The sequence below is a fragment of the Trachurus japonicus genome, chromosome 15, assembly GCF_045865225.1.
Source record: "Trachurus japonicus isolate A0001 chromosome 15, Traja_1.0".
NCBI lineage: Eukaryota > Metazoa > Chordata > Actinopteri > Carangiformes > Carangidae > Trachurus > Trachurus japonicus.
In genome coordinates, this window is record NC_140921.1 from 29,960,323 (window position 1) to 29,987,314 (window position 26,992).

Here is a 26,992-nt window from a genome sequence, read left to right on the forward strand (position 1 = left end):
CTGGTCACACTACGCCTACGTCTGTTTTTACTGACTGGCGGAGGAAATTATTCACCAATTAATAGAAATTTTCCAGAGATATACTGTAGGATGTCATTTTTTTCTGTTTCTTCAAAAATTCTAAATTGTGTAATGCTATGGAAGGTGAACAGGTGAATTGTTTTGTCAACATCAGTTTGAACTATCCCTTTAAGTAGGTCACCTACTTAAAGGGATAGTTCAACATTTTGGCAAATTGGCCCATTGCCATAATCCCTATAGTTTTAGCAGTAAGTTTGTTACCTTTAATTGTCGGTGCAAGCTGTTTTTAGAACGGTGGAGCAGAGCTGCGAGCTGCTCAGAGCTACACTACGGAGGCTATCCCTTTAACCCATTCTCTGCATGAAGACAACAACAAAAATTGAGACTTGGATTGGATTATTCAATTTTGAATGTTTTACCTTTGGCTAAAGCTAGCAGCGTTTGCGGGGACAGCTCCAGTCACCAAGGGGCTGTCCCTGGAAAACAGGGACATCAGGACATTTTAGTGAATGGTTACCAAGCATCAAGAACGTGGTTCTTATCTAATCTGAGCCCATCACAGGGCAGAGGTCAGGGGGAGCGGGGAGATGGAGATAGAGAAAGAAGAGAAACAGAAACCAAGCCTCTTTCCTGAGGTTCCTGTCTGCATCTGTTTGTGAGTCTTAATGAACTGAAACCACCACTAAGCTCAGAGCTCAGAGTCTGACAAGACGAAGCAGATCGATCCAACCACGTGATGGTGTGAGCAGCAGGAGACAAGTGAAGTAGTAAATTTGTAAAGACTTATCAACAGATAGTTTTATGTGGGTGATGTGATGCAACACACACATCATCCAATTCTGCTAGATGGGAAAACACATTGTTTCCTCTTTGATCTGATCTATTTACTGTTTGTGCAGGTAGTTTGCAAATAAACCAGGAGGCGTCGATGTGAAAGTGTAGCCGATGTCATATCTGGCCCTCCGCGTTGTGTTTCTCACGGCCTGCCCTAGGTGGGGTTTAAACCTGGTCTTCTGCATGGCAGGCGACGATGCTAACCGCTTCGCCAGCTGGTTAGCACATCCTTTATGGGTGGAGTGAGTGCACATCCGTTACAAAAGCATGGACTGACCAGTCACTTAAACCCAGAAATCAAGGAGATCAAGAAGAACTCTGTTAAAGGGGACATATTATGGAAATATCACTTTTTGAAGGCTCTTTAACATACAATATATTTGGGTGTTTGTCTTCCCTTCTGGCCCCCAAAATGTGAGAATTGACAAAAAAAAATCTGTAATGTGCAGGATTCCTCCATGTGGTTTTACGAGCTGTTCCCTCAGTTGTCTTCCAGTGATGTAACTAACTTTCAAATTTGCATAACCCCACCCCTACCTGGTACCAGTAGAAGGGGCGGAGCAAGGGACAGGCACTGAAAGCAGCCATTCTGAACAGGGCTGTTTTGAGCAGATGAAAAGAGCTGTGATGTTTGATCCTTGGGGGATTTTACCAAAGCATGTCACAGGCATGTCTTTAAGACACCTGGGGACTATTTTAATTGTGGAAAAGGGGCAGAATATGTCTCCTTTAAGTTATAATGTTTCCCACTTTAATTTTTGATTAAACACCTTCATTTGTTGCACTATACGATCTGATCAGTTTCAGAATCAATTTGAGCTGTGCAGGAAAATGGATGATTGGAAAACAGGAAGTGTGTATAGTCGGGTCCACAGCAGAGAATAGACTGTCAGGGGGGATTCATTAAGAACATGATGCACCAGTTTCATACATTAATCACATGATTGTCTCCATGATGTGCTCAGAGTGTCTGTGCTTAAAGACAGTTGGCTCCGATGGGCTGCTACACAATCTGCCCACAACAGAAGCTGCAGTATAAAACATGAATATGAAACGGCCCAAATCATTGCATCCCTCCTGGGACACAGGCTGTCAACACGGGTGGGTTGTCCAGCCGTCCTGGTCCTGAGACAAACTCTCCAGCCCTGTGTGTGGTGCGCAAGGTGTGACTGATCCCTGTGGCATCCGCATCTAGGCCCCTGTGCCATGTCGTGGTGGTGACAGCCCTGAGTGAGGTGATGCAGGTCAGTTTCCATAGGTTTCCAGCTTTCAGTGCCCAGTGTCATTATGATGCTCCATCTTTTTCCAATGTGAGATTTTTTGGAGATATTTGTAGCCATCAGGGTTAACGTGGGACAGCCTTCAGCCCAGCTCTCCTCTTTTCTCATCTGGATTTGTGAGATAGATTTATGTCAAATGTTGATGGCGTCACGTTTTGATGAAGCCAAACAAAAGATTATAAAACTCCAGTTTTAGAATCCTCCAGTCAGCTGCGATCATGTGACTTGGTCCCTGTACAGATTAAAGGGATAGTTCAACATTTTGCCAAATTGGCCCATTGCCATAATCCCTATAGTCATAGCAGTAGGTTCATTACCTTTAATTGTCGGTGCAAGCTATTTTTAGAACGGCGGAGCAGAGCCGTGAGCTGCTCAGAGCTACGCTACGGAGGCTAAGGGAATTTCTTGGTTTCCCTCATCAAACTCATCAAATACACAATCCAACAACTCAAAAAGGCTGTCGTGGACAAGTTGTGAGCTGCACATTCACCACGCTATGAGATAATAAAGGAACGTTACGAGACGGAGCTGTTTTAGAGGTAAATTCATGCAAAACCGCTGATGCGCGTTGCCTTCAGGGACAGTTTTTCAGCAAGCAGACTCTGTATTTACCCCGTATTTACCTCGAAAACGCTCAGTTTCGTAACGTTCAATTATTGTCTCATAGCGTGGTGAATGTGCAGGTCACAACTTGTCCACGAAAGCGTTTTGGAGTTTGGGATTGTGTATTTGATGAGATTAATGAGGGAAACCAAGAAATTCCTTTAGCCTCCATAGCGTAGCTCTGAGCAGCTCACGGCTCTGCTCCGCCGCTCTAAAAATAGCTAATAATAATAATATAATTACACCGACAAATAAAGGTAACGAACCTACTGCTACGACTATAGCGATTACGACAATAGGCCAATTTACCAAAATGTTGAACTATCCCTTTAAATAACACAAATCACTGAGGAGCTGCTTCAGCATAGTTTGTTTTGTCTTATTTCCTTACTTGTTAATATTGACTTTGAAATGATTAGCACACACTTGAATTGCTGACATGGATCTTGATAACGTTGCATAACACTACAAACAAGAACAGCCAAGAGCTGCAGGTGCTGGGCTCAGTGGTTCCTGCAGGGCCTGGCAGTAAACACACACCACCTGCTACGACAGGCAGGGGCTGCAGAATTTCCGGATGAGGAAAGACACTTTCCTGCACTTGTGCAACATCCTGAACACAACAAAGAAGGCATATGTGTTGAGACTCACCAAGAACAATGACTGACGCTCATGCTAACATCTGTGGTGTCCATTTGTGACGAACCTGTAGACTGCAATAACTCAAGATTCTACAAGTACTGTTCACGACGGTATGCCAGCAGCCTGTGAGTGGGTTGCAGTGCTAGGCTTCAGAGTGGGTGGGGCTTTTCATTGGTTGTGGTAAAGTAGTGGTAGGACTCAATATTATGGCTCCTTCACACATGCCTGTTTATTATTGTGGGGAAGAGATCCATCATAGGCAAAAACCCTGTTTTTTCATGCACTGATCAATTTTGAGATTAAAGGCTATTTTGTTCTTCCTTAACATTCCTATATTCCTTCAGAAAAGTCGAAAGAAATGGTAGAAAATCCACATTAAGGTGGTTATTTCACTTTTTTGTCGGTAGATTTCTCCTAAATTCACCAAAAGTTAACATGCTACTGTGACATACTGTGCTGTGCCTGTTGTCTGACCCATGTCATGTCTAGTATCATTGTAAAGCTCTCTCTCTCTCCTGAACAATTAGGAAGGCTCCAAAAATGGTCATTTCCTCCGAATCTGTAACAAATCATAAAAGTACGATTTACATTAACAATCTATGGAAGTCTTTAAAGGCCGTTTTCTCAAAATGAGTTTTTCCTCAGAGTCTGAACCTGAAATCTCCACTTCAGCAGCACTTACAGTAGAGACACTAAACCTTCCAGTTTCATTCCTGTCTATATTCTAAAGGTTTCTGCAGAGGGGATTGTTGATATATCATTCAAAGCCTGATTTATACAACATTTTATTCCTATAAAACATGGCGAAATTAGATTTTTTTTTAGGGCTGGTGAGTATTTTCTCATTTACAGAGTGATAAAAAGAGATATCCAAAATCCCCTATGTAAAGACTTCTATTATGTCAACAAAATAAAACAATAATTTTTTTATCCATTGTTCAGATTTGGAATTGGAAATCTATGCAAATTAGCGCATATTTCATTAGAAATTGCCTCATTTACATATTTAAACATAGAATTTGACAAAACTTGCAATACAAAAAATATTTGTCTTATGTGATAAACTTGTGAAGTTCCATTGTGATATCGGAAAGTGTGGACAGTGCAAAGTATTTTAGGTAGTGGTAGAAACCACGATCATCAGGAACACAGGACACTGGACAGTGACTGTCAGTATGTTGTGACTACAATGTTGTGTGTTACACAGCGCACAGTGTGGAGTGCACAGATGTGAGTCAGGGGAGGATGATCAGGATGATGCACACGTCAACGATGAAGATGTGTACGCTGAACTCTTTTAATGTTTGGAAAAATATTGTGTGTTTTTTTTATCATTTTTTATTGAAAGCATTTTAACATTGTCACACAGTTCAGCTGAGTGACTTGCAAAGCTGGTTGTCAAAATGTTTTATCAGGCATCTTGACCACAGCTTGTCGGGCCATTTTGTGTTGACGCCTTCCTATCAGATTGCTGAACAGCAATCAGCAAGCATGTGTAGCCAATACAGTGGACAGCTTTGAATGGAACATATTGAAATGCAACGGTGTACCCTAGTATGTATGCCACGGGTGGGGCTGTGACCGTGTTGTGTCTTATGTGTGTTGTCTTGCTGAGGACTAACAGAATGAATAAAGTTTTCTGTCTGACTGACTGAAATACACCAATATCACTTTGCGTGGTTTTGCTCTAAAAATAAAGTTTGATTGACTGATTGATTAAGACTAGAGAGGTTTTATATAAACACAGTCCATTTATTTGATAAATCACAATAGCACATTAAAGCTAAACAATAAGGAAAGTAAAAGGTGAGAATAAAGGCACAGTACCTGCAGTATATAACACATTGTCTATAAAGTTACTAATTCAGAACAATTAGTTACTCGTTTAAAAAGAAAAAGGGAAGTGCTTCTAAATGACTGTGTCATCCAGTCCTATAGATGTTATGTTACAGCAGCTGCTAGTAAAGGGAGATAGAGATACAGTAGCTAGTTTACCTCATAGCAAAATAACAACATGTGTGTTTGCTGCGACCTAGATATAAATACTGCTATCTAATTTACATTTGATCACATGATTTAGATTGCAGTGAGCCAAAACAGTTTAAAAAGTTAACATGTGCTATTTAAGTTGTATTTTTATTTTGCTCATATTATTTGGATTAAAGTCAGAGTTCAATATATGATGTCATCGGTTGGCGCAGGGTGGAGTTGTTGTTTACGTGTGTGCCGTCTGTGCATACTTACTGTTTTTAAAAAGTAGAGTCAGGACAATAAAGTTATGTCTACTTGAGAATGCAACATATTCATCTCCTCTGGTTTTAGGATGGCCGTCTGAAAGAGTTCATTCACTGTAATATACAGATGAGCCTCTTTACAGTTCAGTTCATATAGAAAAGGAGACAACGTTTGGAACTGAGCTTGTGTTTCATGTGCACATTCAAAGTCAGACTCTTTCTATATCTGTCCCCTCCGATGCAAAGATTGCAGCATCAGCTACACCTGATCAAAAGCTTGTGTGTGTGTGTGTGTGTGTGTGTGTGTGTGTTTGTGTTTGTCGAGCATCTGCATCTCATCTTTCACCTGCAGTCTTGTCTGTCGGGCTGCTCTGCCTGAAAATTGATCTGAATCAGTGTGTGTGCGTGTGTGTAATCAGGTCATGTGAGAAAGACCAGACAAAGAGGAAGATGAGGTGTGTGTGTGTGTGTGTGTGTGTGTGTGTGTGTGTGTGTGTGTGTGTGTGTGTGTGTGTGTGTGTGTGTGTGTGTGTGTGTGTGTGTGTGTGTGCAGGGTTAGACAGAAAGTCACAGCTATATTGCATTTTCCATTCGTGACGTCAGCCCCCCGAGCCGCATGCATACACAACAGGCTTGTTCACAGCCCCCGACCTTGTGACACTCAGACCACAGTCGCCATAATGTGTGTTATTTGAGCCACTGACTAACGTGTAGTACAATGGCACCTTGCATCACTGACACATTTCCAGCTTGCAAGAGTCCTGCGAGCGCGGTGGCTGGAGGGAACGGCACAAAGCCGACGAGTCAGCGGGTTGGTGTTTATTGGCTCTCACGGACGAGTCTGGTCTCTTCCTCCTCAGACTAAATCTCTAAAAACATCTCAGTGTTCTGAAAAAAGAGGCTCAGCAATTTCCTCTAACAACAGGTCACTGTTTCCTCTTATCAAACCTTCTTATTAAAGGTGACTCAGACAGAAGGCGCAAGAGGAAATGATGTCAGATAAAGTTCTCATGGTAATGAATGCTCATTAGTTGACTCATTAGGACATCACACAGAACACTAAACAGGACTCTCATCCGGCTCCTCATGGCAGCAAATGTCCACCACCAGTGGACACACCAACATTTTAAATGCTAAAACCTGCAGCTTGTTGGTGCAAAGAGTATAAAAGCTGGACGGCGGTGGAGATGTTCTGCTCTGAGATCAGTCTCAGCAGCAGTAATATAACAAGCAGGAGCGGCTCGACGGAGCTCTTGCGTCACCCTTTCCTGTGTGTGTGTCCACACACAGTTGCTGCTGTGGTACGGCTGCTCTCGGTCTTCTCTATGTTGCATTTTTAGCAGCTATCTGAGACCCATCACCAATGACACCAAAAAACTAGCCTTTTCTGACCAGCAGCCAATCAATTTGTGCATCTCTAGAGAAAAGTAGACAATGTTTCACAGATAGATTTATTAGAAAAGAAGCCAGTGATTCTTCTGACCTAATTTCCCCAGGCAGCTTATTCCAGAGTTACAGTGCAAAGGCTCTTTCACTTCTGCTTCTCTGCCTCTGCCCCGGGATCTGAGGCTATGAACTGGTTCATGCACCTAGGAGATCAAATATAAACATGGAGTAAGGCCAGAAAGAGAAAGTGAACTGTATGGTTCAAGATCAGTTCTAAAACATTCTGGGAACCAGTGCAAGAGGCTGAAACTGGTGTGATGAGGTCACTTGTCTTAGGCCGTGTTAAAGGTCTGACGTTCTGGATGGTTTGTAGTCTAGTCAGAGATTTGTGAAATAGGGAAAGTGCGAGGAGATGTAAACATGCAAACTGGTCTCTGGGTCTTTGAAAGTTGAGCACATAAAAACAGAACTATCTACATGGGGGTGTGCACAGAAGATGGAAGTGAGAACATCTGCTTTTTGTTGTTATTTGGGGAAGTGACCCTGGGATTAAAAACATTATTCCATTATTTTGAGAATTTAGAAATGATTGGAATTCAATTGTGGAGGGATGTGAGGGACAAGGAGGCACAAGGAGTCCCAGGTGAGTTTTGAAAAAAGGAAAAGAGTTTTATTTACCCCAAATGAGATCCTGTTCATTTCACAAAGAGTATTTATGTCCATATATCAAACTTAAATCAAAAGTCTCTTAACTAAATCACCCCATTCACTCCATACTGCTGCAGGCACTTGGTAGAGTCTTACTGGCACTTCCTCTGTTAAAGCCTGCTGCTTCCTGAGGTCCTTCCTTCTGCCCAACCCCGGCCACATGACCCAGCAAACACGCCTCTGGTAAAATAAACAATCGAAAAGGACCTGGAACAAGATGATACATAAATGTTTAACACATAAAGATGATCTAAATATGCTGCACATAGAATTTATGTATTTGCAGCAAATAAGTATGTAGGCTAAAATAAAAATACCGAGTTTTGTGTCATCATTTATGTGTTTATAGAATATGGATTTTTAACAGTTGCAGAGGCATTTTTAGGAGACTAAAAACCAGGATATCTTGGTCTCTGTTGTTTCAGTTTTGACATTATGTCTATTGTTTGCACAGTGGAAGATTTACAATATGTGCATTAAAGCAGCTCAGTCCTGCAATATTCATGGTTATACACAAGTGAACGGAAGATACTATATCCACACTTTTGACCGGTGCTGTGTGCACTCACTGTATTGTAATTAAATACAGTACATGTTAAAGAGAACACGATTTCTGTCTTTAATGTCATTGTGTCCCTAAGATCATTTATACATTAATTAGCATCATCTTCATACAAGGGAGCTGTAACTGTAAATTGTGAGCATGTTATTGGTTATGGTATGCATTATTAATGCATTGCTCCGCAGAAAGGATGCTGTCTCTTTTGCTACCAAGTGCAAGCTTAGCACGACTGATGATTTGAGGGCCAAAATGTATGGACAAGATTAGGTCCTGATAATAATCTACATAGACATCCTAACATTCTAACATGCCTAACTAGACTTTTTTTTTTTTTTTTTTTTTTTTACATCATCCTCTTGTAATTGCTATAGACTGACGATGTAGATCTTGTTCTGAGGTGTCACTAAGTCTCTTTGGATTAAATGCTCTGTTGAATCAGTGGTATATTCCTGCTCTAAGGCTGCAGTTTTAGAACCACACTATAGGACCACTGAGCTACCTACTGGAGGCTGAGTTCAGGACTGTACCCTCCAAACTGTGTAAAAGTTTTAAGTGGTTGTTCCACCCAGTCACTATTTTCTGTCTTGTGGTTACTTAGAGTTGCATAATATATATTTCCACTAGATATTTGAAAAAATCTGTAGGCAAAACACAAGATGATATGCTGTGTACTGTATAAGGGTTATGTATATATTCTGCTGTAATAATGAGGTAACGACCCCTGCAAATGTGCAGCACTGACACGTGGAGGTGGAGGAGAAAATAACATGTTGCACTAATTCAATATGTTTCAGGATTATACGGAAGATGGTTAAAAATAACGTCAATTTTATATAGTCTATATTATAAAGCTGTTATATTTTCAGTTTGTTTGTCCTCCATCATCTTCCTGAAAGGTATTTGTGTTCCATTTTCTTAGGAGGCAGTGTCATAAAAAACCAGGGCTCTAAACATGTGGTCCTGAAACTGCAGGCTCCTGTTCACCAGGAGGAACATATTGTGCACTCAATTGTTAAAACAATTGGCTATATTTTCCATATATGTATCTGTATAATATAGGCTGGTTGAGCTCGGTAAATTAAGTGACAATTTATCATCTGATTGGCCTTCTCTTTTTTTTCCTACCCCAGACTATCAATATTATAAAGGCTTTCAGTAATCTGGTGACCTCAGTTGACCTCTAACCTCCAGGTGTGATTGAACATCTGTTTCATAGCAATGACAGTGCACTAGTTTATTCACCCCTCCTTTATAACTAATGACATGTTACACAGGCTGCTGTCCTGTGGAGAACAGCTCTTTGTTTTCTATGCTTTGATGGTAAATGTGAATCAGAACTATGTTCAAACACGGTTCGGGATGTCTGCAGAGAGAGAGAGAGACTGAAAAATGATGGCAGGTATGATGGATGACAAAGAGCAGCATCGCTTTAATAATGCAGCGTGTAGCCGCTCACTCTGACACCGCGTCTCCCTCTCTCTGCCCGTTTTTAACTGTGTTTCCTCCTTCTCTTCTCCCCTGTTTTTTTATTTTATTTTTTTTATCTGGCCCACCATTCCCCCCTGTCTCTTTCTCTCTCTCTGCGCACTCCTCTGCAGAGCGTGGAGAGCTGTCTGTTGACGCACCGACACCACGCGGCCAACCACGCGCCGTCTCTCCAAGGTGCAGGGACGGCGCCGGCCAATGAGAGGCCAGCAGGGGGGGCGGGACCTATCCGGTCCACTCACACCTCCACACAGAAAAAAAAAATCAGTGGTGTTGGGAGAGAGAGCGACAGGGACCGATGGTGCGGCACTGAGACCGGAGACAGGAGCGCAGACACGGGGAGACACAGGAACAGGAACAGGAACGCTGCTGCTATTTGTTTTCTTATTTTTCTCCCCCTTTTGTTTCTACCGACGCAGCCGCTGCCATGGACGCGTCAGTGTGAGCCGCTCCACTGCTCCCAACAGGTTCCACAGCAGCAGCAGCATTAACAGCAGCAGCAGCAGCAGCAGCAGCAGCATTAACAGCAGCAGCACCACCACCATGTCGACGGCAGAAGGAGCCGGACAGCGGGAGGAAGGGGAGTACGGAAGGGCGGCCAAGAGGCTGAAGACGGAGGAGAAGGAGGAGGGGGAAGAGGAGCTGGAGGAGGGGGAGGACTCGGACTCAGGCTCGCTGCCCGGGAACGGAGAGCCGGCGGCGGACACCCGGGCCCGCTGGAGCTCCGGACAGTACGGAGCAGGACGGAGGGTAAGGAGCGAGGTGTGTTATCTAACGACATCCTGCAGCACAGCATCACGACCGACTGTGTGTGTGTGTGTGTGTGTGTGTGTGCGCGTGTGCGCGCGCGCGCGCTGTTGTCATTCAAACAGCGAGTGAGCAACCTCCTACCTGTCACAAACACACACACATGCACACGTATACACACACACAGGCTTGAAAATGCAGACATTTAAAGCCCAACTATGATCCTACACACAGGTGTGTTCTCTGTATCAGATCCAATAACATTAGAACCAGTTGGACCTGAATATTTAGCTATATGTGTTTTTTTTTATGATGTATTAACTAGGCGAGACACTACAGGCAAAACACTGTTTTTTCATGCACTGATCAATTTTGAGATTTTGGGCTATTTTTCTTCCTTAACATGTATTCTCTCAGAAGAGTCAAAAGAAAGGGTAGAACATCCACATTAAGGTGGCTGTTTTACTTCATTTTGTCTCTTTTGTATGTACATTTCTCCTAAATTCACCAAAAGTTAACAGCTACTGTGACATACTGTGCTGTGTGTCTGACCCATGTCATGTCAGGTATCATTGTAAAGCTCTCTCCCTCCTGAACAATGATGTAGGCTCCAAGAATGGTCATTTCCTTTGTATCCGCAACCAATCGTAAAAGTATGATTGACATTAACAATCTATGGAATTTTACAGTACAAGTCTTTAGAGGCCGTTTCCTCAAAATGAGTTTTTCCTCAGACTCGAGCAGATTAGCGATAGATATTGCCTCATTTAAACATAAAATTTGACAAAACTTGTAATACAAAAAATATTTGTCTTAATGTGAGTGATAAACTTGGTTTAGTTTCATAGTGATATCTGTTTGTTAAAATGTTTACCCTATTCACCTGTAGTGTCTCCCCTTGAAACACATAGAGCAGTGTGTTTACTCTGTAGTTTTGGTTCATCATTTGTACACAACACAACAGCAACAAGCTGAGCTCCCATTGTTTGCAGGAACCGTCAACGCGTCATATGTCAGTGAGAGTGAGGATGTGCTGAATCCAGTCTCACTTCTTTAATCAGGTGTGTGTGTGTGTGTGTGTGTGTGTGTGTGTGTGTGTGTGTGTGTGCTAACCTGGAGACGAGATCCTGAGATGCTAATAATTTTGTAACTCAATCCAGCTGCACGGTGCACGGTGCAGCACGCTCAGGCTGCAGCCAGCTCATGTTGTCATTAGTGAAGTGATGTGATGTTGGGTGTTTTGACATAGAGGTTAACTCTTTGAGAATTCAGGCCTCTGTCATTGAAGAGATTTGTGAACCGTGCCAACACAAACACACAAGTTACACATAGTGTGAGTGTCACATTTCACAAATCATTGTTGCGTGAAGTTGCAATATGAGTGAAGCAGTCGCTGATCTCACGTTGCAGAAGTGTTGAAACCGGCCCGTGACTGCTGGTGGTAACTGAAGACGTGTTTTAATTAGATGGCCAGTTGTGGTTGATGAAGCGGTGACAGCGCTGGTGCTGCTGACTGAGGACGACTCGGACGTTTGAGGTGAAAAGACGCGTGGGCTTCAACACGTTGCCTCCAGCTGCTGCCACCTTCATCAGATGCAGTTTGCATCATTATAGTGTTGTCACATCACTGCTCAGTGAATGAATCTGAAGTTTTTGGTTTTGGCTCTGATCCTGGGTCCTCTGCTGTCGTCCTATTGGTCAGATTCCATGTGTCAGTGTTGTTGATCTCTCCTCTGTTGCTCACCATGAGGTTTCTCCGGTTTTTCCTCAGTGGATGTGAGGGTCTAAGGACAGAGGATGTTGTTGTGATGCCATGTAAAGCCCTTTGAGATTTTGTTTGTAAAAACGGGCTATACAAATAAAATTGCCTTGCCTTGTTGTTGTTGTTGTTGTTGTTGGAGCTCCATAGTGTTATGTTATGTTATGTACTGATTTGTGATTAATTTGAACATCATGTGACACTGACAACCACAGCAACCTAGATTAAAATATCACACTGCCATAACGCAACCAAAGAGCAACAAGTGTGTGTGTGTGTGTGTGTATCTGGGTCAGTGACAAATAAGAGTTGGCAGGATGACCAATACAGAAAAATCATTCATCAGTCATTTGTTATGTTATGTTACATTACCATTTTTTAACAAAAACAAGACTAAATTCCCTCAAAATGTCAAATGATGTGACCAAAAAAAGATTGATAAATATTAAAGGGATAGTTCAACATTTTGGCAAATTGACTCATTACCATAATCCCTACAGTTATAGCAGTAGGTTCATTACCTTTAATTGTCGGTACATTGTGTATTTGATGAGTTTGATTTGGGAAACCAAGAAATCCCATAATGAGCCTCCGTAGCGTAGCTCTGAGCAGCTCACGGCTCTGCTCCGCCGTTCTAAAAACAGCTTGCACCAACAATTAAAGGTAACGAACCTACTGCTATGACTATAGGGATTATGGCAATGGGCCAATTTGCCAAAATATTGAACTATCCATGAAAATATTAATTGAAATAGATTTTTGTTGTTGTGTTTCTATATTTAAATGTTAATGCATGGCAACACTGAGCAGGATATATCCTAAACACATTTCTTCTAAATAATGTAACAAATGATGTCAAATTTGTCAAGAAAGATAGTGGGGCATTGTGAAAGTGAATTACATTTATTCCACATTTGAGTCCAGATTTATTTTCCTGTATATATTCTGATTTTTATGAAAGAAAATACCAGTTACACCACTTGACATTGGGTTGCATCACGCCATTGACCCATCTGCTTGTGTGTGTGCGTCCCGACTCACAATGGTTGAATTCATTTATAGAAACTTCCAGTTGCAACCATCACTTCAGAAGACCAGCTCAACATTTTCTCTCTGAGAGGAGATGGAGTGAGGAAGCAGCAGGAAACGGCTGGCACACAGAGAAAACACTTGGCACGCACACACCAGCAGGAAACGGCACCATGAAGTCTCGTTGTTTACCCAAACTTTCTACGGTTCCTTTGAGACCGGATTTGATCAGATATTTATTTTCCACTCTGTGCACATTTATAACTCAGCTGTTCAGTTCTCAGCAGTGTTTCAGAGACTTCACACCCACAAAATGCACAGCAACCAGTTTTTGTAAAACAAAAAAAGTGACTGTGGTCACAGTGCCTGTAGACAGACTGTTGCTGACGTATCAGTACTTTTACAGTGCTGGGCTGCTCTTCTTCTCCTCCAACACAACACACACTGCACAGGATGAGCCAGTTGAGTTCAGTTTGGAACGACAGGTGTGTCAGAAACACAGAGCCTTATCACACATTGTCGTTTCCGCTCTCGTGTCAGTCACTCTGATTACAGCGGCTCTGTGCAGTATTTGGATGTTGCTCTTATTATCGACTCCCCATGTAATGACTTTCTAACACACACTCCCCACAGACGTGAGGAAGCAGCTTAATCCAACATTGTTGTGTTTGTTGGACGCTGCACTGGTTCAAAAGCCTATCGCTGCACAAGAAGTGACTTTTTGTTGCTTTTAATAAAAAGAAATGATAAAAAGCAATGTCATTACTTTACCATCTGCACGTGGTTCAGTGAGCACCAGGCTGAACAGTACTGAACTGTTGAACACCGTCGGAGGTGCATCAGTCTGCAGCAGCACATTTCATTGCTGTCTCTATATGAGCAAGTGCAGGAAATTGCAGGAGCTCCTTTTTTTTCGGTGAAATGTGTCACGTCAGACACACCCAGACCTACTAATCATATGCTCCAGATTCTCCTAACCATATATATAAATAATCTATATTATTTATTTATTTTTACAACCAAATAGCCTGTTATTATTATTATTATTATTATTATAGATTGACACTAAAGATTAGGCTGCATGATATGCACAAAAATCATATTGCAATTTTGATTATGCAGCCCATCAGGACAGAGTAGGGCTGGCCCTTCAACCAATCAGGAACGCCCAGACTAGAATAGATTGGATTGGTCAAAGATATCGGGGGCTGTAGGCTTGTTTTCAAAACAAATCCTGCCATCCCAGCTTTAATTCTGATCACAAATGCTTCTCCCAGGTGTTTTTCCTGTGTGCTCCTCCTGCACAGTTTATGCCACATGCACATACAGTATATGACACATGCAGTCCTCTTGCTTATGAGATTTGTTGTTGTATGCACCGTATGTATGTGAATTTTGTCAGAATGTCACCGCTTTACGACACCCACACACACACATACTGAAAGCCACAAGAGAGCTACTTCTGTAACGGCTGCTAACATATAGAGAACATACTAGTCGAAACCCGAAAGTCAAATCTCCCCTAGCAACAGCCTATATGGACCGTGATAACGTCTCAAACTGATTTCATGTTCGTGACAGTGAGTTCAGTGAACTTCAGTGACCTCCCCAGTCTCCAGACCTGGATCCAGTAGAACCTTTGAGATTTGGTCGAACCGGAGATTGGCAGCTTAAAATGTGCAGCTGAAAAGTCATGTGGACATGGAGCAGAGTCTCAGAGGAGAGCTTCAACATCTGGTTGATCCAGGACACGAAGCGCTGAGGAACAAGCCAGTTTGGTGTTCCTAATAAAGCGCTGGCCGGGCGCGTTGTTGCGTTGATCTTGCAGCATGACCCAGGCACATCCGCTCATCACTCAGACAGCAGCTGAACAGCAAAGCCATATTAGTATCCTGACGTGTTGATGCAGCATCTCTCTCTCTGTAAATAAGGTCACAATGAAAACGGCTGTGATGTGCACTTTCCCACATAATCCAAGGCAAACAGAGTTTACAGCCGCCCTCTCATTCTCCCTGTCAGCAGCTTTCAATGTGCCTGACGGTGTCATTAAAGGAGACACATTATGCCCACTTTCCACAAATTAAAATAGTTCCCAGGTGTCTTAAAGACATGTCTGTGACAAGCTTTGTTCAAAATCCCCCAAGGATCAAACATCCCAGCTCTTTTCATCCTCTCTAAACAGCCCTGTTCAGAACGGCTGCGTTCAGTATCTGTCCCTTTAAATGCAAATGAGCTACTGCTACTGGTAGCAGGTAGGGGTGGGATTATGCAAATTCAAATCCTAGTTACTGTAAATCACTTGAAGACAACTGAGGGAACAGCTCGTAAAACCACACAGATTTCAAACTAGGCAGCCTGCACATTACAGATTATTTTGTCAATTCAAGACAAGACAAATACCTAAATATATGTTAAAGAGCCTTCAAAAAGTGATATTTCCATAATATGTCCCCTTTAAGTAAGAGCAAGAGCATCATTCACTGAAATCACAACAAACAAAAATATTCACAGAGGCTGTCCAGTTCAGAAAAGGTGAGTTCTCACTTTCCGTTCAGCTTCAACAGTCCATTGAAGGCTGTTTGCATTACGCATTATAATGCTAACAGTTTAGCCAAATAGAGAATCTTGCCCCCCACCAGAATGAAGCTTGGTGTTGTTAGACATGTTGAGAGTGAGCAACAGACTCAGGAAGAGTGAAGGCTGCAGGCTGCTCTGTCAGTCGGACAGCAGCACCTGTTGTTGAAATACGTACATCTTTACCATGGCAACAGCCAGCCACAGAACGACTTCCTCTTCAGTTCTGATAATAGTTTAAAACAAACTGAAATAGCTAAGAAGCGATGTGTGGTATGAAAAAAACGACATGTTTGCATTTCTATCAGTCAGTTAGCCTTTGATTATTATTATCTTGCCTTCTTGTCAGCCCATTGTAGACAGTTATAAACCCTGTCAGAAAACAGAGGCACTTTTACATTAAGATCACTCATGCAGGGGTAGACAATAAGGGAAATTTGCCACTGGCCCTCTGGGCCAGTGGCTTTTGAAGATCACTGGCCCCACCATTCTAACCACTGGCCCAGGACAATAGGTATCGATCCCCATATTAACGAAAAACAACATATCCCAGCCAATTCCTGCGGTCTCGCCATCGAGGCTGGAACTTTCTGATACCATTACTAGTCAATTTCCAGCATTCTTGATACTTATTCAATACCACGATCTTGTAGTTTCTTGAGATTTTGGGGGATTATTTTGTTATATGTATTTTAGTGATTATGTATGAGTTGGTATATTTGTGTTTAATTTTTGTATGTTGTTATTTATTTGAGTCTGAGGATTTATATCCTGTATCAGATATTTTTCATTCAATTTCATTAAAGAAGGTCAAAAAAAGTGCTTTTAAATTCATCAGGCTACTTTATTTAATAAATAAATAACTGTTTCACATATTTAGCCTCCACTGTGGTTTAACAATGAAGTAAAAACAGAGTTAAAATGGTAAATATGCCTCAACACAAACATGAAGTTATGTAGTCATTACTATCCTCCAAGTAGTTCAGTGATATAACTGTTGTTCTCATTCAGTCACGTTTAGGCTGTTTCCACAGATTGGTGCAAAACTGACTCATTGTTTCATTTTCAGCTCAGTTTTGCGTTTACACACGTTTTTTGTTGTTGTTATTATGGTCTAAATGTCACGTGACGTGCCACCGCTGTGGCGCACACCGAACAGCTGGCGCCCCAGCGCGAGCTCTGGCCCGTGTGTAACGTTCGCGTCGGTCCCGACAGGACTCGACCCGACGCGCTGAGGAGGAGGGAAGTTTCATGGTTAAGAAAAAGGTTTTTATCGGTTCTTTTTTTTTTTTTTTTTCAAAGGAGGTTAAATCGAAAGCAACTGGACTTAGTTAACTAAGTCCAGTTGCTTTCGATTTAACCTCCTTTGAAATACTATGACCTGGGCAAATGAGAATATGCACCGGTTTATCGGTTCTTGTGACGACCTTCTATCAGCAGCAGTGAGTGAGCTGGAGCTGCAGCTGCTTGCAGGTGGTGCTGACCACAGTCTATGGTGCTGACGTGCCAGGGCACAGCGCTGGCTGCGGACAGAAAGTAGATGTCTCTGTCGTTGATCGGGTCGGGATCTCTTAGCACTAATTACCGAGACGATTTGACAGTTATCATTTCAAACCACAGGGATTTAATGTGAAATTAGATTTATTTATTTACTTGTTATATTTTTTTCAAGGCGTTCTGGTGGCCCTGACGGTTTGAAAAGTACGTCTGGGCCACCGGGCCATTTATATTGTCGACCCCTGCTCATGTATGACTTTATGAATGGTTATGATTAGTTTATGAATGAGCTTGTTAACACTTCATAAAGCATTGCATAAAAAGGTCAACAGAGACCTGTTGCTTGCTCACAGGCACGCTCATCTCTCATTAGTTACTGATCTTCCTCTGTTTCCTCCATCATCAGCTTCTGTTCTGCTGCTTCATCACATGTTTGTTAAGTCAGCAGCAGTTCACCTCCGTCAGCATCGTCATGGACAGCTGCTTGTTGCTGATTGGTCTGTTCTTCAGGATGTTATCTCTCCAGCTCTAACACAGTTGGTGATCTTCCTCTACCTGGTGAACTGCTCACTCGTTCTTTATCCTCTGTTCACACTGATCTGTGGTCTGTTGTTCACTGAGCTCATTCTCCCTCATCATCATCTTCATGTTTGTTCATCTCGGTTTATACCCATTTATTATCAGTTACAAACATTAAAGGAGCATTATTGTTATTACAATAAGGCTCCTTTCACCAGTTAATGGTAGTAACTAATTAGATTAATAAGTAGTCACCATTAGGTCTGTAAGAAGATACCAATACACTCAAATATTGTGATATTTTGTTTTTCAATACTGTATTGATATTTAAAAGCACTGTTTTGATTTTTTATTAACAATTTATATGTAAACATTAACGGCGGTGATTCATTTTATGTTGCATTTAAAACTCTGACTGCTGGTTGGCAGCAGTCATTCAGCCATCCACTCCTCCGCTCCAACAGAACAATGAGTTCAGGTCTGTGGCTCATCACACGCTCAAGCGTTAGCTAACTTAGCACAGTCAAAAAAGGAAAAAGAAATGGCATTATATCGTCTTGCTTGTAGTGTAACAATACATTGTAATTAGGCCTGTTCGATGAATCGGTTTTAAAGGGATAGTTCAACATTTTGGCAAATTGGCCCATTACCATAATCCCTATAGTCATAGCAGTAGGTTTGTTACCTTTATTTGTCGGTGCAAGCTATTTTTAGAATGGCAGAGCCAAGCGGCGAGCTGCTCAGAGCTAAGCTACGGAAGCTAATGGGATTTCTTGGTTTCCCTCATCAAACTCATCAAGTACACAATCCAACAACTCCAAAACGCTCTGGTGGACAAGTTGTGACCTGCACATTCACCACGCTATGAGATAATAATGGAACGTTATAAGACAGTCGTTTTAGTGGTAAATTTATGCAAAACTGCTGATGCGCGTTGCCTTCAGGGGCAGTTTTTCATCAAGCAGTCACCTACTACCTACCTCGAAAACAACTCTGTCTGGTAACGTTCCGTTATTATCTCATAGCGTGGTGAATGTGCAGGTCACAACTTGTCCACGAGAGCATTCTGGAGTTGTTGGATTGTGTATTTGATGAGGGAAACCAAGAAATCCCATTAGCCGCTGTAGCGTAGCTCTGAGCAGCTTGCGGCTCTGCTCCGCCGTTCGAAAAATAGCTTGCACTGACAAATAAAGGTAACGAACCTGCTGCTATAGGGATTATGACAATGGGCCAAAATGTTGAACCATCCCTTTAAATTATTTAGTTAGGACGACGTGTAAATTGTAAAAACAACAGCCCCCGTTTATGTATCTGTGCTGGGTTACCATAGTGACTTCCACCTCCTTCCTCCCATCACGCTCTCCCCACACACTGTAAACAAACATCACGGCGCTTACGGCCACATCGTCTCTCTCTCTTTTTTCAATCCTCTTGTCAGCTCCAAACTCACTCGTCTGCACCAGGATTACGGACCACAGCCTGGTTTTACACACAGCATCATTTAACTCAGGTGACAGAATAACAACACAAGGCAGTCGGTTCGTTTTAGTATAGTCAAAGTCCAAGTATTTTATTGTCATTCCACATGTCAAACATGACAGAACGAAATCTGTACCCAGGTCCCAGATAAAAGTAAACAAATATGAAAGCAAGAAATGGGCACAATCTAAAAACAGGCACACCTAAAAAACAGACATTTCTATAAATAGAATTAAATAAGATAAAATAGTACATTCATAAAAAGTGGCAAATAGTCAAATAGTCAGTGCAAGAGGGTATTTTAAAAGTTGTCTTGCACTGTATCTCACCGTGTTAGAAGAAGAGAAAGAAGAAAAAAAAAGTTTAGCATTAGTTAATAGTAGCAATAGCAATAGTTTGTCATTTCACAAAAGAATTGTAATCGTAATTGGAGATCGTGTTGAATCGAATTGTAATATATCGCAATATATTGTAATATATCATATCGTTGCTGCCTGTATCATGATATGTATTGTAGATTCTTGCCAATACACACCCCTAGTAACCAAAAGCTTGATCTTGCCAAGTAAGAGTTCAATGGAAACACTGAGAAAGGTCAGAGTGCATCATAGAGGAGCAGGTTGACTCAGTTGGACTCTTGCCATTTGAAAGTCATAGTGTGACGACCAGCTCCACTGAATGTGGAAGTTACAGAAAAACATGACAGAGAAGTAGAACTATGATGAAATCATTTGTGAACTGGGAAGATTAATCATTTATCATGTGACCTGATTGTGTGAGATGTGAGGTTTGAGGTTTGATTTGTCAATAACGTCATTTCACACTATCAGAGCCTCAGTTGCTGCAGTTTGGATGTTGCACCATGGTGAGATATTATATAGATTTAGATTTATGGATTAGCCCTGCTACGTGTTGGGGCCTGTTTCAGACATTCCCCTGCAGTACGGCGTGCAGCTGTGTGTCTACATGTGTACCTGGGTCTGTGCATCAGAGAGACACTGAGATAAATAATCAGCAGAGTAAATGGAGAAGTGCTGCTCCGGTAGAAGGATGTAACGTATACGTGTGGCTATCGCTGTCGACCACACTGTTAGCTGACTGTGTTTCCCATCCCTCTGTCTCACTGTTACAGGATGCTGATTGTCTCTCTCTCTCTTTCTCTCTCTCTCACCCACACACACACACACACACACACATGGTCCTGAGTGAAGGTGGTATCACCTTGCCATGTAATCAGCATTACACACACACGCACTCGTCATCTGATCATTAGAGGGTGATTAAGAAGATGGATGGGCTACTTAGGGATATTCATTCCTTCAACCATTATTTACAGCCGGAAAGATGCGTCGAGGCGTGGCAGCGCTCGGCTGTTGACGACTTCAGACGGGGGAAGAAACACAGAGACGACGATGAACAACGGATGAGATGAAAATGATTTGAAATACAAGGGTAGCAACAATAATCCATCAAAACTCTAATTATCTTCTCACTTAGCCTCACACCTGCCGTACATCAAAGCTCCTGCAGACCCCAGACTGGTTAGCTCTGTTATAACACCCACTGCCATGACAAGAGAATGTTTAAGCTTGTTAACACTGATATGGTGCAGTAGGCTTTATGTAAAATACAGGATGTGTGATGATGAGTGTACTGTAATAATCAGTCAGCAGCATGACTCAGTGGTTTTTACCTAGAAGTGCAGTCACACAAAGAGACACGCTCAGACGTCAGAAAGCTCCCATGTTCCTCTGAGAGAGGTAACTTTATTGTCATGGTATAATTAATACACAACGACATTTAGTCTGGGGCACAGCTCCCATTAGTTAGCAGCACATCCAGATAATATAAGAGTAAGGAAGAATAAATGAAAAGAAATAGAATAAGACAGATCTCTGATATAATAATAAAGCACAGCAGGTAGGTAATTGCATGGAACTATACAAGATTTTTAAGCTTAATTAAACATCTTCGGAGTAATTGTGATTCTTAAAAAAATGACTTGTAACTAGTTCCAGGGAGAACGGAGGCTCTCTACCTTCCACCTAGCGTCTCTTACCTGAAAACCAGTCAATCAGAGTCTCCGACCCGGTGTCCCAGCTCTGGTCTCTGCAGCACCACGACACAAACGACAGATGAGACTACACAAATATACACATCATAAAACGTATATGATATATAACGTTATGCAGACTGCATAGTTCCCCATTAAAACACTTGTTGTTCAAGTCACAAGCAGAGTCCTTATTGCTCCAGCTCCTACACACAACAAACAGCTTCTGTTACTGTCAGCTCTGTGTTGCAGTCATGGTTCTAAACATTCAACTCTAGCAGGCAAATTACATTCAGCAGTAATGTAATACTACAAATCATAAGTTACTGCATTAATAAGAAAACAAGTCAAATATCGTCTTGACATTTGCAAAGGGAAGAGCACTTAATGATTGTTCTCATGGTTACCATCCATCTACATAGCACTGTTAATCATAGAGGATTGTTACTCATAGCGATAAAAGCAGACCCTGCACAGGAAGTTTATGTTTAGTGTTGCTGGTTCAGCGTGAATGTGATTTACATTCAGATCTGTTAGAGATTGAAAGTAGAAGTGAAGGGACTGCTGGAAAAAACTGATGTCTTGGTCTCTGGCACAGGAGGCGTCTCACCTGAAGCTGACAGAGCCAGTATTTTATTATTCTAAAGGAAGACTTAATTTTTTTATTATTATTAAGTGCATTGGTATATTTGAAATTACAGTATTACGTTAGCCTAGAAATCTAGCTGCCCCCTAGCGGCAGCAAATCTATTTGCTCCGTAGGTGGGTCTAGAAACGAGCCATAGGAACTTTTTGAGTCTCGAACACCGTTTGTGTTGACCAATCACAGCGCTCTATCTGTTTAGAGAGTCGTTGGGCGGCTTAACGCCATGACGACATACATTTTAATTGGCTCGTCAGGCTAACGTCATCCTGCTCTTTGCTCTGATTGGTCGTAGCGCTACCCTATTGGTGCAGAGGCAGTTTGAAAGACAGCCTTCATCCCGCCCCCTGGATTGAGCCGAGGTCTACCGCTCGTTGCCAGACTAGACATGTTAGTGATGTAGTCTGGCTTGTCAGGCTAGTATTACGTATGAAGTCTCAAAAAAGTTGAGACTGAAATGTGGCTGGACAACCCAACTGGTCAAGGCAGAGAAGAAAATAATGTGGAAATACTGTATATGACACAAACTTAAAGGGATAATTCAACATTTTGGCAAATTGGCCCATTGCCATAATCCCTATAGTCATAGCAGTAGGTTCGTTAACTTTATTTGTCGGTGTAAGCTGTTTTTAGAACGGCAGAGTGGAGCAGCAGGCTGCTCAGAGCTACGCTATGGAGGCTAAAGGAATTTCTTGGTTTCCCTCATCAAACTCATCAAATACACAATCCAACAACTCCAAAACGCTTTCATGGACAAGTTGTGACCTGCACATTCACCACGCTATGAGATAATAATGGAACGTTACGAAACAGAGCCGTTTCCGAGGTAAATACAGGGTAAATACAGAGTCTGCTTGCTGAAAAACTGTCCCTGAACGCAATGCGCATTAGCGGTTTTGCATGAATTTCCTTCTAAAACAACTCCGTCTCGTAACGTTCCGTTATTATCTCATAGCGTGGTGAATGTGCAGCTCACAACTTGTCCACGAGAGTGTTTTTGAGTTGCTGGGTTGTGTATTTGATGAGTTTGATGAGGGAAACCAAGAAATTCCCTTAGCCTCCATACTGTAGCATAGCCCTGAGCAGCTCTGCTTCGTCGTTCTAAAAACAGCTTACACCGACAATTAAAGGTAACAAACCTACTGCTATGACTATAAGGATTATGGCAATGGGCCAATTTGCCAAAATGTTGAACTATCCCTTTAACAATGTTTTTGCTTAACTTTGAAAAGCTGAGTTGTCAATCAAGTGGTTTATGGGCGGGCTCAGCCTGATCAGTGGACTCTTCACACATGAATGTGGACACACATGGGGACAACAGGAAGGACACTTCCTGTTGTCCCCATGTGTGTTCACATACTGAAATGGTTTTGAAAAATTATAATTTGGTTTTATAAGCTCTTCCTGAGACTTTGAAACGAAGACTTTGAAAGGTGTAGGTTTTTATGGGATGTTGCTGGTTTGATGAGCAGAGCAGCAGATGTTTCCAGTTTATTATGAGGTGTGACGTGTGTATGAGCAGTACAGCAGCTCTAAGCTGTTAATGCAAACACAGTGAACATAAAACAAAGCTGGGAACACACCAGCATGTGTTTTCATTCAGAACAGCATCAGAGTGGCTGGAGACTCCTGTGAGGTGATGTTCAGTCACACAGGGCTCCCTGCTTCATAACCAAGTTATCCAGATTAGATTATCCAGATGTTCATAATTTGATACAAGTCTGGATTTTTTTTTCTTTTTGGTTCTTCAGAAATATGTGGCCCTAAGGTTTAGTCTGGCTCTTTACTGCTCCGTCTAGGAGTCGTTAACTACAGGCAACATCATCAAAACCATGAATGAAGTGATTAATATGGTATGAGATGAAACGGTGATACCTGCAATTACAGCGGCAGCAGAAAGTGATATTCAACAATGGGAGATGTAAACAACATGATCATATAACTAGAGGAGAAGCTGCCAGGAAGAAATAGAAAGAACAGATTTAAAAAATCCAGATGTTGAAGTAAAACAGAGGAGAAGCTGTGAGTATTTCAGTCTGCTGCTGATCAAACTGTTCTAAATATGAGATGCAAATGAAGAGTTCCTGCTGCTGAAGCAGAGGAGACTGGGAGTTCATATCTGCCTGACTGTAATGTTGCAGTTATTATTATGGGAAATATTTAACAGTATGGGTTTATTTTAATTTCCAGTTATTACCACACAGACTCCTTGGGCCCTAGTTTCTTGGCGCAGTGCAGGTGGCGCAAGGTAACGCAGCCGGTCTAATGCAAGTTTCGACCAGCGCAGCCGAGCGCAAAGTCAGATTGGGAGATTGGTAGATCGCGCTGCGCTGAGATAGGCGTGGCCGCGCAGCAGGGGGAGGCGTCACAGATTCAGCTTGGTGCAGTGGAAGTTTCGTGCGAAAATGTCCCGCCGAGGTTGCGCTGAAAGCTCTCCACCTCCAACCAGGTCTACTCTCAGCGCAGGGCGAAGCGCAGCAGGTGCAGTGGAAGTTTGGCTGACTGACCTGCAGTGCACACACGTCACCAAGACCTCACAGGCAGATCTCCACAGTTCCAGACACATTTCAATGCAATAAATATCCACAATAACCACTATTTAATGCAACTAATGGAATCAACACGTGAATTTATATCTATATAGATTGTCCCGTCACATCTGACGTCAGATCAAAGCAGAGATCAAAGGCTGTCGGTGCGTAATGGAAACTCCACCTGAATTAACACAGCAGGGACGAACTGGCACTGAAAAGCAGCTGTGGATGTCCCAAGCAGGACTGAGGGTGGATGACTGCATGTCGCTGCCGTGTTGAGACTACGCACTGCCGTTGTGATGATCGCTTTATTTACTTATTAATTCATAAGCGCGTGCGACCGCATCACGCAGCCGTAATGAAAAACAAAACACAAATCATCATCTCTCTTAGCCCACCACAACAGCCTCGGTATCAGATAGTCAGTATATAGCCTACTACAGTATACTCAGCATCTCTATCACAGAAAAAAAAGAGAAAAAAAGACACGGACAGAGAGAGAGAGAGAGGAGGACAGAGAGAGAGAGAGAGAGAGAGAGAGAGAGAGAGAGAGCGTCCTTTACCTGATTTCATTCCGCATGGTGTTTGTTTATGTTGTGATTAGTGTAGCCTACACCTCTCATCTTATACACAGGGAATAATAAATTGAAATGAATAAATGTGAGTTTCTTCATTAGTTTATTAGTTTATTAGTTGTTGTTTCTTACATTGGGCAGCCGTTCTCAGTGTATCAGATCAATCCTGGTTAAGTATATTAGTAAACTCATTATTGGTCACTCTGAGCTCGGACCTCCGGACCAAAACAGCTGTTTCCTCCTGGGAGAGGTTCGGCCTCTGGCGTCGCTGTTTCCTCCGTCCATGTCAAAGTATAAAATGACAAACTTGCAGTGCGCATCGCCCGCGGCGCAGTTAAAGGTGAGGAGAGGAGCTCCTTTGATTGGTGAAGATCCGAATCGGCTGTGTTAATCCCACTTCTCCTCCTCCTGTCTCCCTCCCGCCCTCTCTCCTCCCCCTTTGCCGTTTGCGCCGGTAGGAGGGACGAGGGGAGGGATTGCGCTGGTCTAAGTCTGACTGCGCGGCCCACCAAACTTGCGAAATGGACCTGGGCCACACCCCGTTGACGTGGCGAAGCTGCCCTGAGGTTAGACTTCGCCCGGTCTACGAAACTAGGGCCCATTGTGTTACTCTAAGCTGCTGTGATGGAGTGAGTCAAGGAGTTAAGTTAGTTAAGATTCTTTAAAATTAAAAAAAGTAAGTCTTCTTAAGGTTTTTCTCCAATATGTATCTTAAACTTCAGGACTCACTTAACCAACGTGGTGTAATTCCCTTTAAAACAGCAGGAGGACGAGATAAGAGTGCAAATCAACAGTCTCCGTGGAAACAGCCGAATAAAATCTCTGTCACTGATGTAAATCTCTCATCTAAGGAAACCTATTTTAAAGATTTCTTTTTTTAAACACCCTCATATAACTCTCCTGGTTAAGGAGAAGTTAAACCTTAAAGGGATACGGCAACATTTTTTTTTCATGTCTTGCCTCACTCCCGAGTCCATGACCAGCAGATAGACACCATCCTTTCCACTGTGCGAGCAGTAACAAGGGAGATACAGGCAGAGCTGGCGCACCGCTAATTAGCTTAGCTCAAACGCTGGAAGTGTATGGGTAGTGTTAGCCTGCCTCCTACCCGAGCTGAAATCAGCAGTCAGAAGCTGATTTCATTTTAGCTCTAAACTCTGCAATGTTGACGTAAGTGCTATGCTTAAGTAGAAACCTTAAGGTGTTTTGTACACAAACAAACAGCAGCTGCAGTTCCCACACTGACATGGTTATTATGCTCATATGGATCCATGTGTGCAGCTGAGGAGCAGCTCAGTCTGTTGGCTGTATGAACTGTAGTCCTGAGTCCTGTCAGTTTGTTTTGAGCTCTTCACTGAAATTCAAAAAAAAAATTCCAGGACTCAGTGGTGACACACACCATTGATCTAATTTGTGTGTGTTATAAACAGGAATGAACTGGATAGAATCCCTCTTATGCCAGTGCACTTCAAACACACCAACAGTGTCACAGCCTCATGACCACTTAAGAATATATTGAATTTCCTCGTATCCTTCATGGAGAAGTGAGTTTTTCTTCAAATAAGTGGAATTTTAATCCTAACAATGTTCATCTGAAAGTGACTTTGTGTTTTAGAAACTCTGATCTACTGAACACATCTGTCATTCAGGTAATGTTCAGGTTACATTTAGCTTTATTAACTGAGCACAAATAATTTACTACACGGTCCAAATACAAAAGTTAACTTTAACTGACTTCAGATGTAATGGTGTATATGTGAACCTGCAGTATATAACAACTTCTGCAGCTAAATATGAACATTTGAATGCATCCTATAGCAACATTTTT

The 26,992-nt window shown here is 42.2% G+C and overlaps 1 protein-coding gene across 2 annotated transcripts in view; it reads left to right on the plus strand.

The window, feature by feature from the left end:
- Nucleotides 1-10,021: 10,021 nt before the first annotated feature.
- Nucleotides 10,022-26,992, plus strand: part of LOC146973919 (heterogeneous nuclear ribonucleoprotein L-like) — a 56,621-nt gene continuing 39,650 nt past the window's right edge. The window contains exon 1 of one of the 2 annotated variants that reach the window (XM_085800928.1): nucleotides 10,022-10,517. In XM_085800928.1, coding sequence (XP_085657054.1) covers nucleotides 10,299-10,517 — 219 coding nt within the window. In that variant the 5' untranslated portion in view covers nucleotides 10,022-10,298. The remainder of the gene's footprint in view (nucleotides 10,518-26,992) is intronic. The other variant, XM_085800929.1, reaches the window with a different exon arrangement.